This window comes from Otolemur garnettii, unplaced genomic scaffold (assembly GCF_000181295.1).
Source record: "Otolemur garnettii isolate 467f Iridium unplaced genomic scaffold, OtoGar3 scaffold00016, whole genome shotgun sequence".
NCBI lineage: Eukaryota > Metazoa > Chordata > Mammalia > Primates > Galagidae > Otolemur > Otolemur garnettii.
In genome coordinates this window covers 8,090,322-8,103,654 of record NW_003852411.1, presented here as the reverse complement: position 1 = coordinate 8,103,654, position 13,333 = coordinate 8,090,322, and the positions used below count along the sequence as shown (strand labels likewise).

The 13,333-nt window shown below is 36.2% G+C and overlaps 1 protein-coding gene across 1 annotated transcript in view; it reads left to right on the top strand.

The window, feature by feature from the left end:
* HMCN1 (hemicentin 1) overlaps positions 1-13,333 on the top strand; it is a 440,557-nt gene that overhangs the window by 214,010 nt on the left and 213,214 nt on the right. The window contains 3 exon segments of the mRNA XM_003785789.2: positions 2,326-2,484; positions 9,582-9,776; positions 12,479-12,574. Of these exon segments, the coding sequence (XP_003785837.1) occupies positions 2,326-2,484; positions 9,582-9,776; positions 12,479-12,574 (450 nt within the window).

Genomic DNA, 13,333 nt, shown 5'->3' with positions numbered 1-13,333 from the left:
TTGGATTTATTTAGAGCAGTGGTTCTTAAAAATGTGGTTTCACATCTCTGGAAATTCCCACAGTTCTTTTAGGGGATCCACAAGATCAAAACTATTTTCATAATAATAAGAAATAAGACTATTTTCACTGTCATTGTCTCACAAACGAATAATGGAGTTTCTAAAGGCTCTGTGTTGTGTGATAGCTAATAGGCTGAATACAGAAACAAATATGAGCCCTCAGCTGTCTGCTGTTATGCTAGACAGGAAACATTATAGAACTTTGCAAAAATGTGAAACAATGCTACTCTTCTCCTTTAAACTTCTCTTGCTTTGCAAAATACAATTTTTTAAAATAAAATATGTTAATTATGTTAAAATGTCCTGAGTTTATTATAAAACAAGCAGATGCATATATTTTTAGATTTCTTATGTTGATTGCTAAAATACTAAACAAGTTTGATCCACATAAACAATAATTCACTAGGGCCCATAATAATTTTAATAATTTTTTAGAGTACTGTTAGGGAGTCTTAACACAAACATTTTCTAACTACTTAATTCTCATCAACTATTTGAAGGGATCTTAAATCAGAGATAATGATCTTTTTTAGTCTTTATATCTACAGAGGCCAGGATTGAATTTAAACTGCCCCAGAAAAAGAACTCTTCTCCAAGAGAATGCTTGAAAATTCTAGAGTGGATCATCAGCACAGTTTATGTATCTTGCTACGTATACCCCTGTTTGGGTCTTATCTAATGTTAAAAGTAGATAATCCCGATTTCATGTGCATCTAACAATTCTGTAGTTCTCTATGGTTTCTGAATAATTCAATGAGTAATTTTTCACTAGCCATCAAGAAAGGAGAGATCAAAATGTGATCGAAACGCAAACTTAATTGAACTATTATTTTCCAATTTTTGTTTCATGACTGCTATTCTTTGTTTGGATTTTTATTTTAGTAGATTTTTTGTGTTGCAAGTTGCATTCCATGACGTTTATATAGTATATGATGGGGGAGTCTGGTCTTTGGTATACCCACCACATGATTGGTATTCTTTAAAGATTTTTAATTTGAAAAAACAACTTCTAGCAATAAGGTCTTTATTTCACCCTGTTATATTCTCTGACATATACGAAAGAAATATAGAAGGGAAGTAAATTCCAAAAATCTAAATGGATTTCCATTTAGTCCAAACATTTTAATACTTGATGAGCAGTGAGGTCACGTTGCATCCTCCCTTGGTGGGAGGAAAGTTTATGTCAACATCATCTGCTTTCATTTATGAAAATTTCTCAGAAGCACATAGCTTTTGTTGCTGCTCTCATTCTCACGTGGTATGCAGTAGCAAGCGTACAGGATAATTGGGGTTTTAAATACTGGAATGCTGCAAAATACTTTGTTTTGGCACCGACAGTTGGTTGCTAATGTAATTTTGTTTCTAAAATTCTGATTCCTTTGGCCTTCTCTCCTGTGAAAAGTATATAAACACAAAGAGAATTGTCTGTTGTGCTGAGACTGTTAGTTGGTGCTGTTTTCAGTGCCCTAGGGAATTATAGCCCTGGCTCCTGGATTTTCTTTGCCTATTAGAAGCTAAGAGTTAGTTTTATTATCTTCAGGATATGAGGCTGGTGTGTGATATTGGAGAGTACCTGAGAATGCTATGAAACTCTTAAGAGTGGTGCCCCTCAAAATTCCTGGAAGTTTTCTAGATCTTGACATGTTTGGTATTCCCCTTTATAAAAACAAACAAAAATAATCCGTGTACCGAGCATTAAACATCCAGTACTGTGTATTTTTTATGATACTGGTCATCCTGGTTAATTTCATTCTCTGGAGAGGAAACACCTTGAAGGAGGTAACTTGCAAGAAAAAGCTTAGCCTAAGTCACAGCTTTGAAGGGGCATCATCTGCCTTCCAATAATGTATGAGGTGCTGGCAATTAGCTAAACCTAGAAAACCTCCAGTCTTTCAAGAATGTCTTGAGAAACCAAAATATATCCTGCTATGAAGATGGTAGAAACCTCTTCTTAACTCTCATCTTCCCATTCCCTTCTTCCCTAATGTAGCATTGGGTATAGCTACCAACCTTTCCTAGCTCTCCAATGTAGCTTCAAAGAGCTTATTCTTATTTATGTCAGTACATACACAGATATATGTATATAGGAAATATTTGTACACATTTATTACAGGTCACAATTTTAGCTTTTAGAAAGCATCATGTTGTGCTAGACTCATGTATTTAAAAACTTTGCAGTCAACTTTATTCAGAACTTTTGAAATCAGACCAATAGCTGGTGTAAATACTTTAGCATTTAATGTTTTCCTCTCTGTTTTGACTTAGGAGATCTTGAGTTGAGATCCTCAACATTCCTCATTATTGATCCTTTCTTGGGACTTTTGAAGATTCAAGAAACACAAGATCTGGATGCTGGTGATTATACCTGTGTAGCCATCAATGATGCTGGAAGAGCAACGGGCAGGATAACCCTGGATGTTGGCTGTAAGCATGCAGATCCAACAGATGAATTTGTTTTAAAGTTATCTGTCATTCTTCTGTGTTTGGTAACTTTGAAACCATGTAGTAGACCTATTTTTCAGAGTAGCAAAATTAGGAAGAACACTTCAGATTATTAATATAATAATGGGAGTTAGGATTTGCCTGTGCTTTCCATGTACCATTGAATGTGCCAAGAACTTTTATATGCATTAACTCATTAAACTCTCATGACAACTCTAAGAGGAGAATCCCATGATTATCTCCATTCTATTGATAAGGAAACTGAGATATATCAGGTTTATCAGCTTTATCAAAGGCTAAACAACTTAATCATGATCACAGAGCTAAGGAGATGCAGAGCCTGGATATTTAAACTTAAGTTATCTGACTCCAGATACTATAGGCTTCACCAGTACCTTATGTTTTGCCATTTTCCTGTCAAGAATCATTCATTCTGCTAAAAGGGTTCTAAGTATTAACATCTGGATTCCAGAAATTAGACTTTTGCCCTAGACCATAATTTGAAGATGTCCAATAACAGCAAAGGTAGGAGATTGTTCTTTTGCTTTGCTTTTAATTTTAAATAAATTCACTAGCAATTACTCCTCAGTGTGTAAAATAAAGTACTATGGCTACAAGTCAATCATAATAGGAAGAATGCAGTGTATGCATGACAACTATATTTAGGTTACTTGAGACGTTTGGTCCTCTCTCCTTCTTTGTCTATCTCACATCTGTTAAAAAAAAAAAACTCTTCACAATGTGGTAAAACATGTAATAAAACAGCTCAGCGTATATAAAAAGGAATCTGGCAGATTAATTTTAACAGATAATTAGACAGCTGTATCACTTAAAACTGATAAAATATGACATTTCATTCAATTGTATTGTATTTTCATTTATGTATGATGCTTTTTATGCCATTTTTTTTTTTTTTTGGCTGGGGCTGGGTTTGAACCCACCACCTCCAGTATATGGGGCTGGTGCCTATCCCTTTGAGCCATAGGCACCACCCACATGCCAAAATTTTTTATTAAGAAAAGTTAGGAACTGCAAAGAAAATCCATCTTTTTCAAAAAATATAGTAAATAACTCAAAACATTTTAGTTCTGCTATCTTTAAGTCTTTAAAGTCTTTAAATGAAAACTATGACCATCTAAGCTTTCAATTTTCACATAAATGAATTTTTTTCTCCTGGGATCTTTTCTGATGCCTCTGCTCCTGGGCTGCCTGTGAGGTTCTTGGTGATTTTGTCCTTGCAGTAGAATCAACAAAGCTGGAGATGACCACAGAGACCACTGTAGAATCTGTCTTGAATACGTCATGATATGTTTGAACCATGACTAACCACTGTGGTTATTAAGAGAAAAGCCTTAAAAATAAGATCAGAATCTCTGAGTGGAGGGTATCTCTGAACTTACCGACAGGGTGTGAAGCATAATAATGCTTTTAGAATTATAAGGTCCAAATGAAAAGGGTCACTAGGTACAGAATTGTTATTTTCAAGAAAGGTACTGAGTATATAGCATTTGAGTTCTCAACATTTTCTAGTTCTGCTTCTCCCTCTTTTCTGCACAGATATTTCATATTTACCCAACACTCTTTTAAAGTTGTCTAGCTCTAGAAGAAGAGAGAAACAGCCTCAGTAATTGTTCCCAGCGAAAAGGTATGCCCCCCTCAGCCTCCTCCAAGTTTGTAGGAAACCTAAGAATTTTATAGTTTTTTCACATTCTGCTTCCTTGATAATCTTTTTACAGCTCTGGGTTTTCCAGGTTCTCCATTCTATACAGTGATACACCGCCAAGGATGAGGGCTGTCTGTGCTAAGGGGACTTGCGTCAGATTAGGAAACATTCCAACCAATGCTTTGTATTTATGCTTCAATCCTTGAACTGGACTTTGTCTTATCTTGACATATACTCAAGATCTTCACCATTCATGACCCTTTCTAAGACAATGTCTTTCTCAACTTCTATTCCAGTGATTGTCCTGAAAGAACTATTAATACAAACTGAATTATTTGCTTACTGTAACCTTGACCATTGTTTACAATTGCCAAATAACTTAGTGTTAAAGGCAGCCCCACTCATGTTTCTGTGATGCCCTAACTAGTTCCTTATTCACCATTACATCCCTCCTGTCGTAGTTTGCAAAGGTTTATCAGAACTGTCTTTTCTTACAGTATAAAACTACTGTTACATACTGTAGCAGATACAAGATGGAAATGCCAAGAACCATGCCAAGTACAGCTGTACTTATGGTTGCATTCATCACAGTTAAATTTAAAGGCAAACACACTAAAAATCAAAACTATCCCCAGAATTTATATAGTGGTTAAAAGAATAGACTCTGGAGAAAGAATGGGTTTTCTGCCTGGCTTTGCTCATCTATAAAATAGATATAAGTGGTGTACATCTACCTCATGAGTTGGTTGTAAAGATGAGACATCATCACCCATGTACACTCAACATGTCACCATAACTCTTCTCTTTACTGTTTAATGCAGCATATATCAAGTAGATGAATGTTAACTTTACAAATGAAGTGGTCATCTTGAGTCTTTGGGTCTTGAAAAATAATAAGGAAATGTCTACATAATAGGAACATAATATGTAAGATTAAGTACTGAATTTTTAATACAAAGTCATCGTCTCAACTTGACTTTCTTAAGAAAGGGCTTGAGACAAGTTAAGTACAAAGCTTAACTTGACTAATTACTGCATGAAATTATTCATTTGAGTTCCAGAACTATTCAGCATAAATTTAAGTAGCTTATGACTTAAGCAGAAAAACATGCTTTTATACATATCATGTAGCTATTTGGACTTTTAGATTGTTTTTGTGGGCCTATTATTTCACATCAGCAATACTAGATCAATAAAATAATGAAAAGACTATTATTATCATTTCTGATTTCTAGGTTCTTGTACTGAGTGTTCTTTTTCCTATCGCTCATTATCATGGCTTTAAATTATGGATATTTCAGGTCAACACGGAAAGTTACCAATAGTTTTTATCCTTTGTAAAAAGGGATAGTGAATCATGAAGTCATTTGGAAGAAGAGAGGATTAGCTCCATCAGACAAAATGTTGGCCTGGCAACGATTTTATTTGTAGCATTCCACACCACACAAGGTTTGAGTCTTAGACTGTGGTTTCATGCTTTGTGGTTTGGTAGAACCAAGACAACGTGTTCAGTCATTTTCAGAAAGAAAACCTGTGACTAAAGTAATGCAAGAGTTGCCGTATTGGGTATATACATTTAATTTTCCCTCAGGGTCATAGAATTATTGTATTTTAGTGTTAGATAATCAATCTCTTTATGATTTTTATATTTTCAAAATAATGTGTGCACGTAGCCATATCTCTATATAAGTGACAACAAAGCTGTGCTGTGGCGTTAACCCTGCATAGTCCTCGAGTCCTTGCGCACAAATACTTAGGGGACCTAGAGGATTAAATATTACCCTAACAGATTTAATGAGGGAGCTAAAATTGAAATTAACACTGGAAGTATTAGACTCCTGAAATGAGCTATAATCAGTTGATCGATATGATATTTTACGTATTTTAATGATAGTTAATATTCGGGTGATTACTATACACTAAATGATTAATTAACCTTATCTCTTTTAACAACCTATGATACAAAATGTTATCTCCTTTTTATTCAGGAGGAAATTTAAACTGAAAGAGGTAATATATTTTTTCCAAAAAATGATAGTTTTCTCAAGCATACAGATGAAGCAATAGTAGAACGACCATTTGAAAACACTTTCATTCACCTTTCTGAGCAAACAGTCCTCTTCTGGTCAAGCATCATACACCGTACTTCACTGGTATTCTTCCCTAATCTGTTTACCATCCACCTAGTGTAATTCACTTGGAGTTTGTGTTGGCCACACTCAGAAGTAGGAAGTGTTTAAAAAGCTTCTTGGCTGGGTTAAGAACTGCTTCGTTTTTGAGGTTTGCTTGTCATTAACGCTGTCTTGGCTGCTTACCTAGCGCCTGGTATTCTCATCTGACTTGTTTTCTGATTCAAGTACCTCTATTCTTGACCTTGCGCTTGTCTTGCACATGGATGCTGTTCCCAAAGCTGCTTCCCACTAGCTGACTTCTGCTCCAATTGAGCATTGTTGGTACAACCTGAGATTTGGTTATACTTTTTGTTCTTGGCTTTCTTAGTTATGAAAATTCCATTTTTTCTCATTTTCACTGATGCCTATGTTCTGATGTGTCAGTTGACTGAGTTCTCTTCCCAGTGCTTGTGGACTTTCTGCATATCTTTTCTGCTTTTCTGGAATGTATTTTCTGTCCATCATTGCATTCACCTGACCATCCTCTGAGCCTAAGCATCATGAAGACTTTACACTTGAGCACCATTTTCCAGAAAAGCTACTTGCTCTAGAGTAAATGACTTCTGTTTATTCAGAGGAAAGTAACTAGGTCTCAGAAACTTAGGGTAAGCAAGCTATGAGCTGCTTTATAAACTATGTTTAAAACATATTTGTTTTGTCTATTATTTTTATAAGTTGAATTCTCATACACATGAATTAAGACAAATCTAAACATACACTACTTGTTTTTAAAAATATAATGTTCAACTGCGGAATTTAATTTAATTTTGTTTAGAGTCAATAAAAAAAGTGGCTTCTTTTTTAAAAATTTATTTATTTATTTATTGAGACAGAGTTTTGCTTTGTTGCTCTTGGTAGAGTGCCATGGTGTCCTAGCTCACAGCAACCTCAAATGCTTGAGTTCAAGCAATTCTCTTGCCTCAGCCTCCCAAGTAGTTGTGACTAAAGGCACTCACCACAATGCCTGGCTATTTATAGAGACAGGGTCTCACTCTCTGGCTTAGGCTGGTCTCGGACTCATGAGCTCAGGCAATCAGCCCACCTTGGCCTCCCAGAGTGCTGGGATTCCAGGCATGAGCCACTGCGCCCGGCCTAAAAGGTGTTTGCTTGAATTTAATTATTTTTCTCTCATGCGGGTGTGTAGTTGTTCATTTACTAGTTTTGAATTAGTATTGAGCACATATGATGCTTGCTTTTCCTATTATCTTGAGTTAACTTACTGGGGAGAATGTTTTCAACTCCATGCAGGTAAAAACAAAAGATGTAAAGCCTCTATCTTTTTGTGGCTGAATAGTAACCTATCCAGGAGTTAAATTTTTTCTACATCTTTGTGATTGTTGCTTGAGCTCCTCTTAATTCAAGAAGGGGACCTGAGGGAGGGTGATAAGCTCCCACCTAACGGGTACAATGTAGTGGCATATGGCACACCTTCCCCCTGAGGGACTCAACTACAACTCAGACATTACCTAACAAATGCAAACAATGTAACCTAATCGTGTGTAGTCTTATGTTAATCTGAAATTAACAATAAAGAAAGGGAAGGGTGAATTGGGGAACCAAAAATAAAATACTCAAAGGAAATATTTTAAAAGGGGGGCTTCTGACATTTCTATGTGTCTGTCAAAAGTGCAAGTTCAAACATACTGTGTCAAGATTATTACTAGCACAGACACATGCAAACACACACACAGACTGAGTGATTACTGAAGTGTTTTCATGTTGATTAATAATTTACAACAATTCATTCATAAATATGTAGTAGCCGTAAATAGTGCCCCAGGTACTACTTTAACTGCTATATAGATGAAAATAAGGTTTCAAATATAAACTCCCTAGAAAAAACGCCAAACATAATGTGGCTGAGAGTGGTGACTTCCATAAAAATCATAGAGATTAAATTCTCTGAAACTTCAGAGAGGGGAAAAATGATGTATAGCCCAGATGGCAAAAGATGGCATCATGGAAGAGGGGCCTTCTGAACTAGAATAAAGTATTGTCAACATTTCAACAGCCAGAGATCAACAGCAGACATTCCATTTGAGGGGGGCCATAATAACATAGGTACTGCTGATGTAAGAAAAGTTAGTCCTTGTTTTGAGGAGAACAAGGAGTGCTGATTACCCAGAGAGACTCTGTAGAGAAATAATTGGAGATGAGGCTACAAACTACCTCTCTCACAGGAACAGTGTGAAGATTAAATGAGATAATTGAAAGCACCTAATATAGTCTCTGACTCTGTAAGAAGTAGTGGTCATTTCTAACCAAGGTTTAACCTTGACTTTATCAAAGAGCCCCCTCCTAGTGTACCTTCTCTTAGCGTCCTACATGGGAATTTTCAACCAGTGCCTCCAAAGTACCCTACACATTTCTCCTTGACTGATCCCTCAAACATCATCATTACTCACTGACCTCTGGGACACACTGAGAGGCTCATTTATGTGGGGTTTCAGGCAGTATCCATCTTATATCGTATTCCTGGTTTTCCAAGCTGTGCTTCTGATATATTTCTGTCTCCTCCTCCTGGTTTCTGTGGTTGCCTAAATCATGTGACTATCTGTAGCTTTTTTATCTAAAACTTTTATTGTTTCTGAATAATTTCTTAACTCTGAAATGTTAAGCACTTCCTATTCTTCCTTTATCAAGTACTACATCTATCACTTTTTTGTGTTACTGATTCTCAGACTTAAATTTCTCTAACCCCCAAAATGTGAAAGATAAGGGAAGCAAGAAGGTGATACTGAGCAAGGATATAATTTCGTAGTAAATACTGTTAGCTTGTTGTATAATGATTATTGAAGAAAGAACTCTGGTATACAGTTCCTTTCAAAATTCAGCCAAGAGGAGTAAGTTGTGAATAGTGTCAACATTATTTTATTTCAAGACCAACTTGTGTCTGAGATAGTCTTGATGTTTGAGCAATATGACATAAACCAAAATTGAAAACAAATTTCTAGAATGAAAGTTTCTCTTCATTTAAGATACTCGATTTACATTCCTGTTCTTGTATCATCTGTAACTTTAAAGAAATGGTTGGACTTCTAAGCATCTCTATTCATTTATAAAGCAGAAAAGAAACAAATACTATGTCTAAAACTGCAATAATACTTACAGGGTAAATTTACAACATTGTGTGAACAATAATTCAATTCAAATTGAGTCTGTCGACAGTTCAATAATTATTTTTTCTGAATATGCCTGAGTACTATGTCGATGACTTTTTTTTCTTGGTTTTTAATATCTTGTAGCACATCCAGTTTTCATCCAAGAACCTGCTGATATTTCTATGGAAATTGGATCCAATGTGACATTGCCTTGTTATGTTCAGGGATATCCAGAACCGAAGATCCAATGGAGAAGATCAGACAACATGCCAATTTTCTCAAGACCTTTTTCAGTTAGTTCCATCAGCCAACTAAAAACAGGAGCTCTTTTTATTTTAAGTAGGTTAAAGGAAATACATTTTATACAAATATGTACATTGATGTTATACGTTTATGTTTCACACATAGATATTACTGTTTAAAAATTGTGGATGAATCTTGCCAACATATTTTGGGTTTGTTGCATTTCACTTTGAAAGAGTTCTGGTTTTTGTGTTTTGGAATTGTCATAAATGAATTATAGTTTATTCATATATATTCCACTAACTTGACACACGGCCTATGAAGCAATATGACTGCTTCATCCCTTATTGCTTCTCATTGCAAATAGTCCCCTGTGCCTTCACGTAGATCCATCGTGTTCATGTTGCATTAATTCTTGTAAAAATTGCTGTGAAGGAAGGTAAAACATTACCAGTAGACAGTTAACTTTAGGTATTTATTTTTGACGTGCTTTGGGATGCTATGGAAACTCCTTGGCTAAAACTTGTAACTGCCTAAAGCAAAAGATCCTCTCTCCCTCCAAAAGGTCAAATACTCCATCATCCAAAAAGTTTACCTATGAGCCTATTCAGCATTCAGATACTTGAAAACACATTGGATTTTTTCAAATAATGCCAAGAATATAGGTACTTACCTGGTGACACCAGAGAAGAAAAAAACATTCAGATCCTCAATTGGTTTTTTAAAATTAATTGGATCTTGGGGATATTTTACAGAAAGCCTCCAATTAGTGATTTCCAAGTTTATTTACAATGTTAACTATACATTGGCCACTGAACTTCCAGATATAAACTAAACTGTCTAAAAGTAAGTGTTTTAGTATTAGCTCTGTGCTAGACTTGGTGGTGAAGACAGAGGTCCAATATAGGATCCCTCGCTCAAGCATTTTGCAATCTACTATCTCGGTGAACAGCCACGACAGTAGCTACCGGGAAGTCCACATCGGATTGGGTTAGATTGTGCAGGACCTGAAATATCCAGGTAAAGAAACATACTAGCTGATAATGTAGAAATTAGAGGGTCTCCTTCCAAGTTTCATAGGCAGAGAAGGGAGGCACAAAGGTTTTTGTTGTTTACTTGTTTCCCAGAATAATGCCTCTACAAGATAGGGGAGAGATGAGAAAAAGGAGAAAACATAGGAAAGCCCAAATACCAAATAGTTACACAGGTAGGGTGATGGCGATGATGAGAAATAGCCCCGAGGGAAGGGGGGGAAGAGACCTGAAAACAAGTTGATTAGAGGGGAGGAGAGAAAGAATAAAGGAGGCCAGTATGTTAAAAAACAGTTGCCTGATCGTATAAATTATATGAAAAGAAATTAGTGATAAGAGACTTAGTTCTTAGTCATATGTTTTATTTCTACATAAATTAGTCCAGTCATTGGTAATATGAAAAATATCTTGGTTGGAACTAATGCGTGAGTTATTATCTGGGTGATTTGCTGAATTTTCCTTTTTAAATATATGTTCATTACTATTTAGAGCAGACACCACTTGAGTTCACCAGACGCAGATGTGCAGTTAGATGCACATGGTCAACGGGGGTATAGAAGCTTTGTCATTGTTCTTTCTCTGTGACAGTAGGAGCTATCCATAATGCAAAGCTACACTTTCTTCTCAAATCTTATCAATAGATCGGACTGCTTTATTCTGGTTAAGATATTTACAAGATTATGATCATCCCTTAACTTAATGCCTTCTGTTGCCTTCTCTATTGCTCACAAGACAAAACCACGCTCTGTAAGAGACACCAGCTCACATTTTCAACTCCAGGCTCCTGGCTATAAACTAGAGTTACACAACCTGTAACTCTGTGGTCCCAGTTCTGGTTGCCCCCATATCCTTTTCATTACAAATGTTTTATACTACCCTTTTATTATATTGAAAAACATATTACATACATTTGATCCCAAATAATAAAAAAAAATTTTAAATTCTAAAATGTAGTACAAAGGAAAACAAGGGAAAGTAACTTATACTAAAACATGATGCATTTCAGTATGTAGATACTTTGGCCTTGCCTGTACGATATGCATAGATGTTTATGTGGTGTCACCATGAATCTCATAGCTCAGATGCAGGCTGATAAAGAAGTATAGGGCTGATGACTCAGAAACTCCAAGCTAGTGATGTGATTTTCCTAAAATGGTGGATAATTATTGCCAAAGTTCTTTCTTCTGCTTGTACAGAATTAGGTTATAGTCTCATGTAATATAAACCAGCAGAAACTTCAAAAATCCTGCTAGACTTGAGATAATTCCAGTTTTTGCCCACTAAATGCCATGCCCATAATTATTGGGCCAGCGAAGAAAATCTCTCCTATAGACTTCCGAAATGCCTCCAGGGTGGTGGTGCAGTGCCCATTGGGGGTGCAGCTTTCCATTCTTTGAATAAACCATGATTTTTTGAGTCATGCTTTTGCCTTATAATCTGTTAGGTTTGAATGATGCTTCCTTTATTCTCCCCCCTCTTCTATTCTGAAGTCTGGCTCCGATACCACCTCTGAAGTGGATCTTTCTCTAACTCCTCTCCCATCAGTCACTCTTATCTCTGTGCTTCCACAGCTCATTGTTTGAAACTCCTGTTCTGGCATTTATCACACTGTGGTCCGATGCTGGTTTCCATGTGTGTCTCCTCCCCTAGTATGGGAACTACCAGAAGGCAGTTTCATATGTTCCATCCACAGATCTCAGCATTGTTTGGCACAGAATTAATGCTCTATAGATGGTATCAAATGAATAAATGGGTTCTTCTTTTTAGACTTGTGGGCAAGTGATAAAGGAACCTATATTTGTGAAGCAGAAAACCAGTTTGGAAAGATCCAGTCAGAGGCAACAATAACAGTGACGGGACTTGGTAAGACCAATTAAGTGTCTACATAGTGTCTTCAAAATCATCAGATTTCTTTTATTGCATTCTCTCTTGCCTGTCTCCCTTAAAAAAGAAAAAAAAAAAGAATAAATACCTGGTTGCTAGACTTTTTTTCCCTCCCCTGCCACATTACATATCCCTTACAATGTTATTGTAGATCTGAAAACAGCCTTGGAGACCATCTGCTCCAACCCCCTTGTCTTTCTTTTGAAGAAACGATGGTCACCGACTAGTCTGTGCATTTCCTTGCATTGCCCGGGCTCCTTCGGAATTATACTGGGCCCAGTGGACACCACTGGCTCTGACATTGTACATGGCTGTTAAATGTAAAATAAATGTGATGTAATTTAACAACAACAACAACAAAAAGAAATGAAGGTCAATTTAAATACATTGATTTAACTCTAAATATGAATACACACACAGAATGATGGAGTTCTGGTTCCTTTTATACACTTATCATTTTAGTCAATATGGATTTAGTTTTGTGTATGATATTAAGTAAAAATATAATATCATTTATTATTATTTTTCTCTTCCCACTGATCAAAATACCCATTTGATCATGAGCTAAGTTTAGATTCCTCTGTCTCTTCCTGCAATAGTGCTACATTGTTTAAATTATTTTAGATCCTTTTGTTTTTAGACAGAGTCCAACTCTGTTGGCCCAGTAAGAGTTCAGTGGCATCATCATAGCTCACTGCCACCTCAAACTCCCGGGCTGCAGTGAGCTTTCTGCCTCAG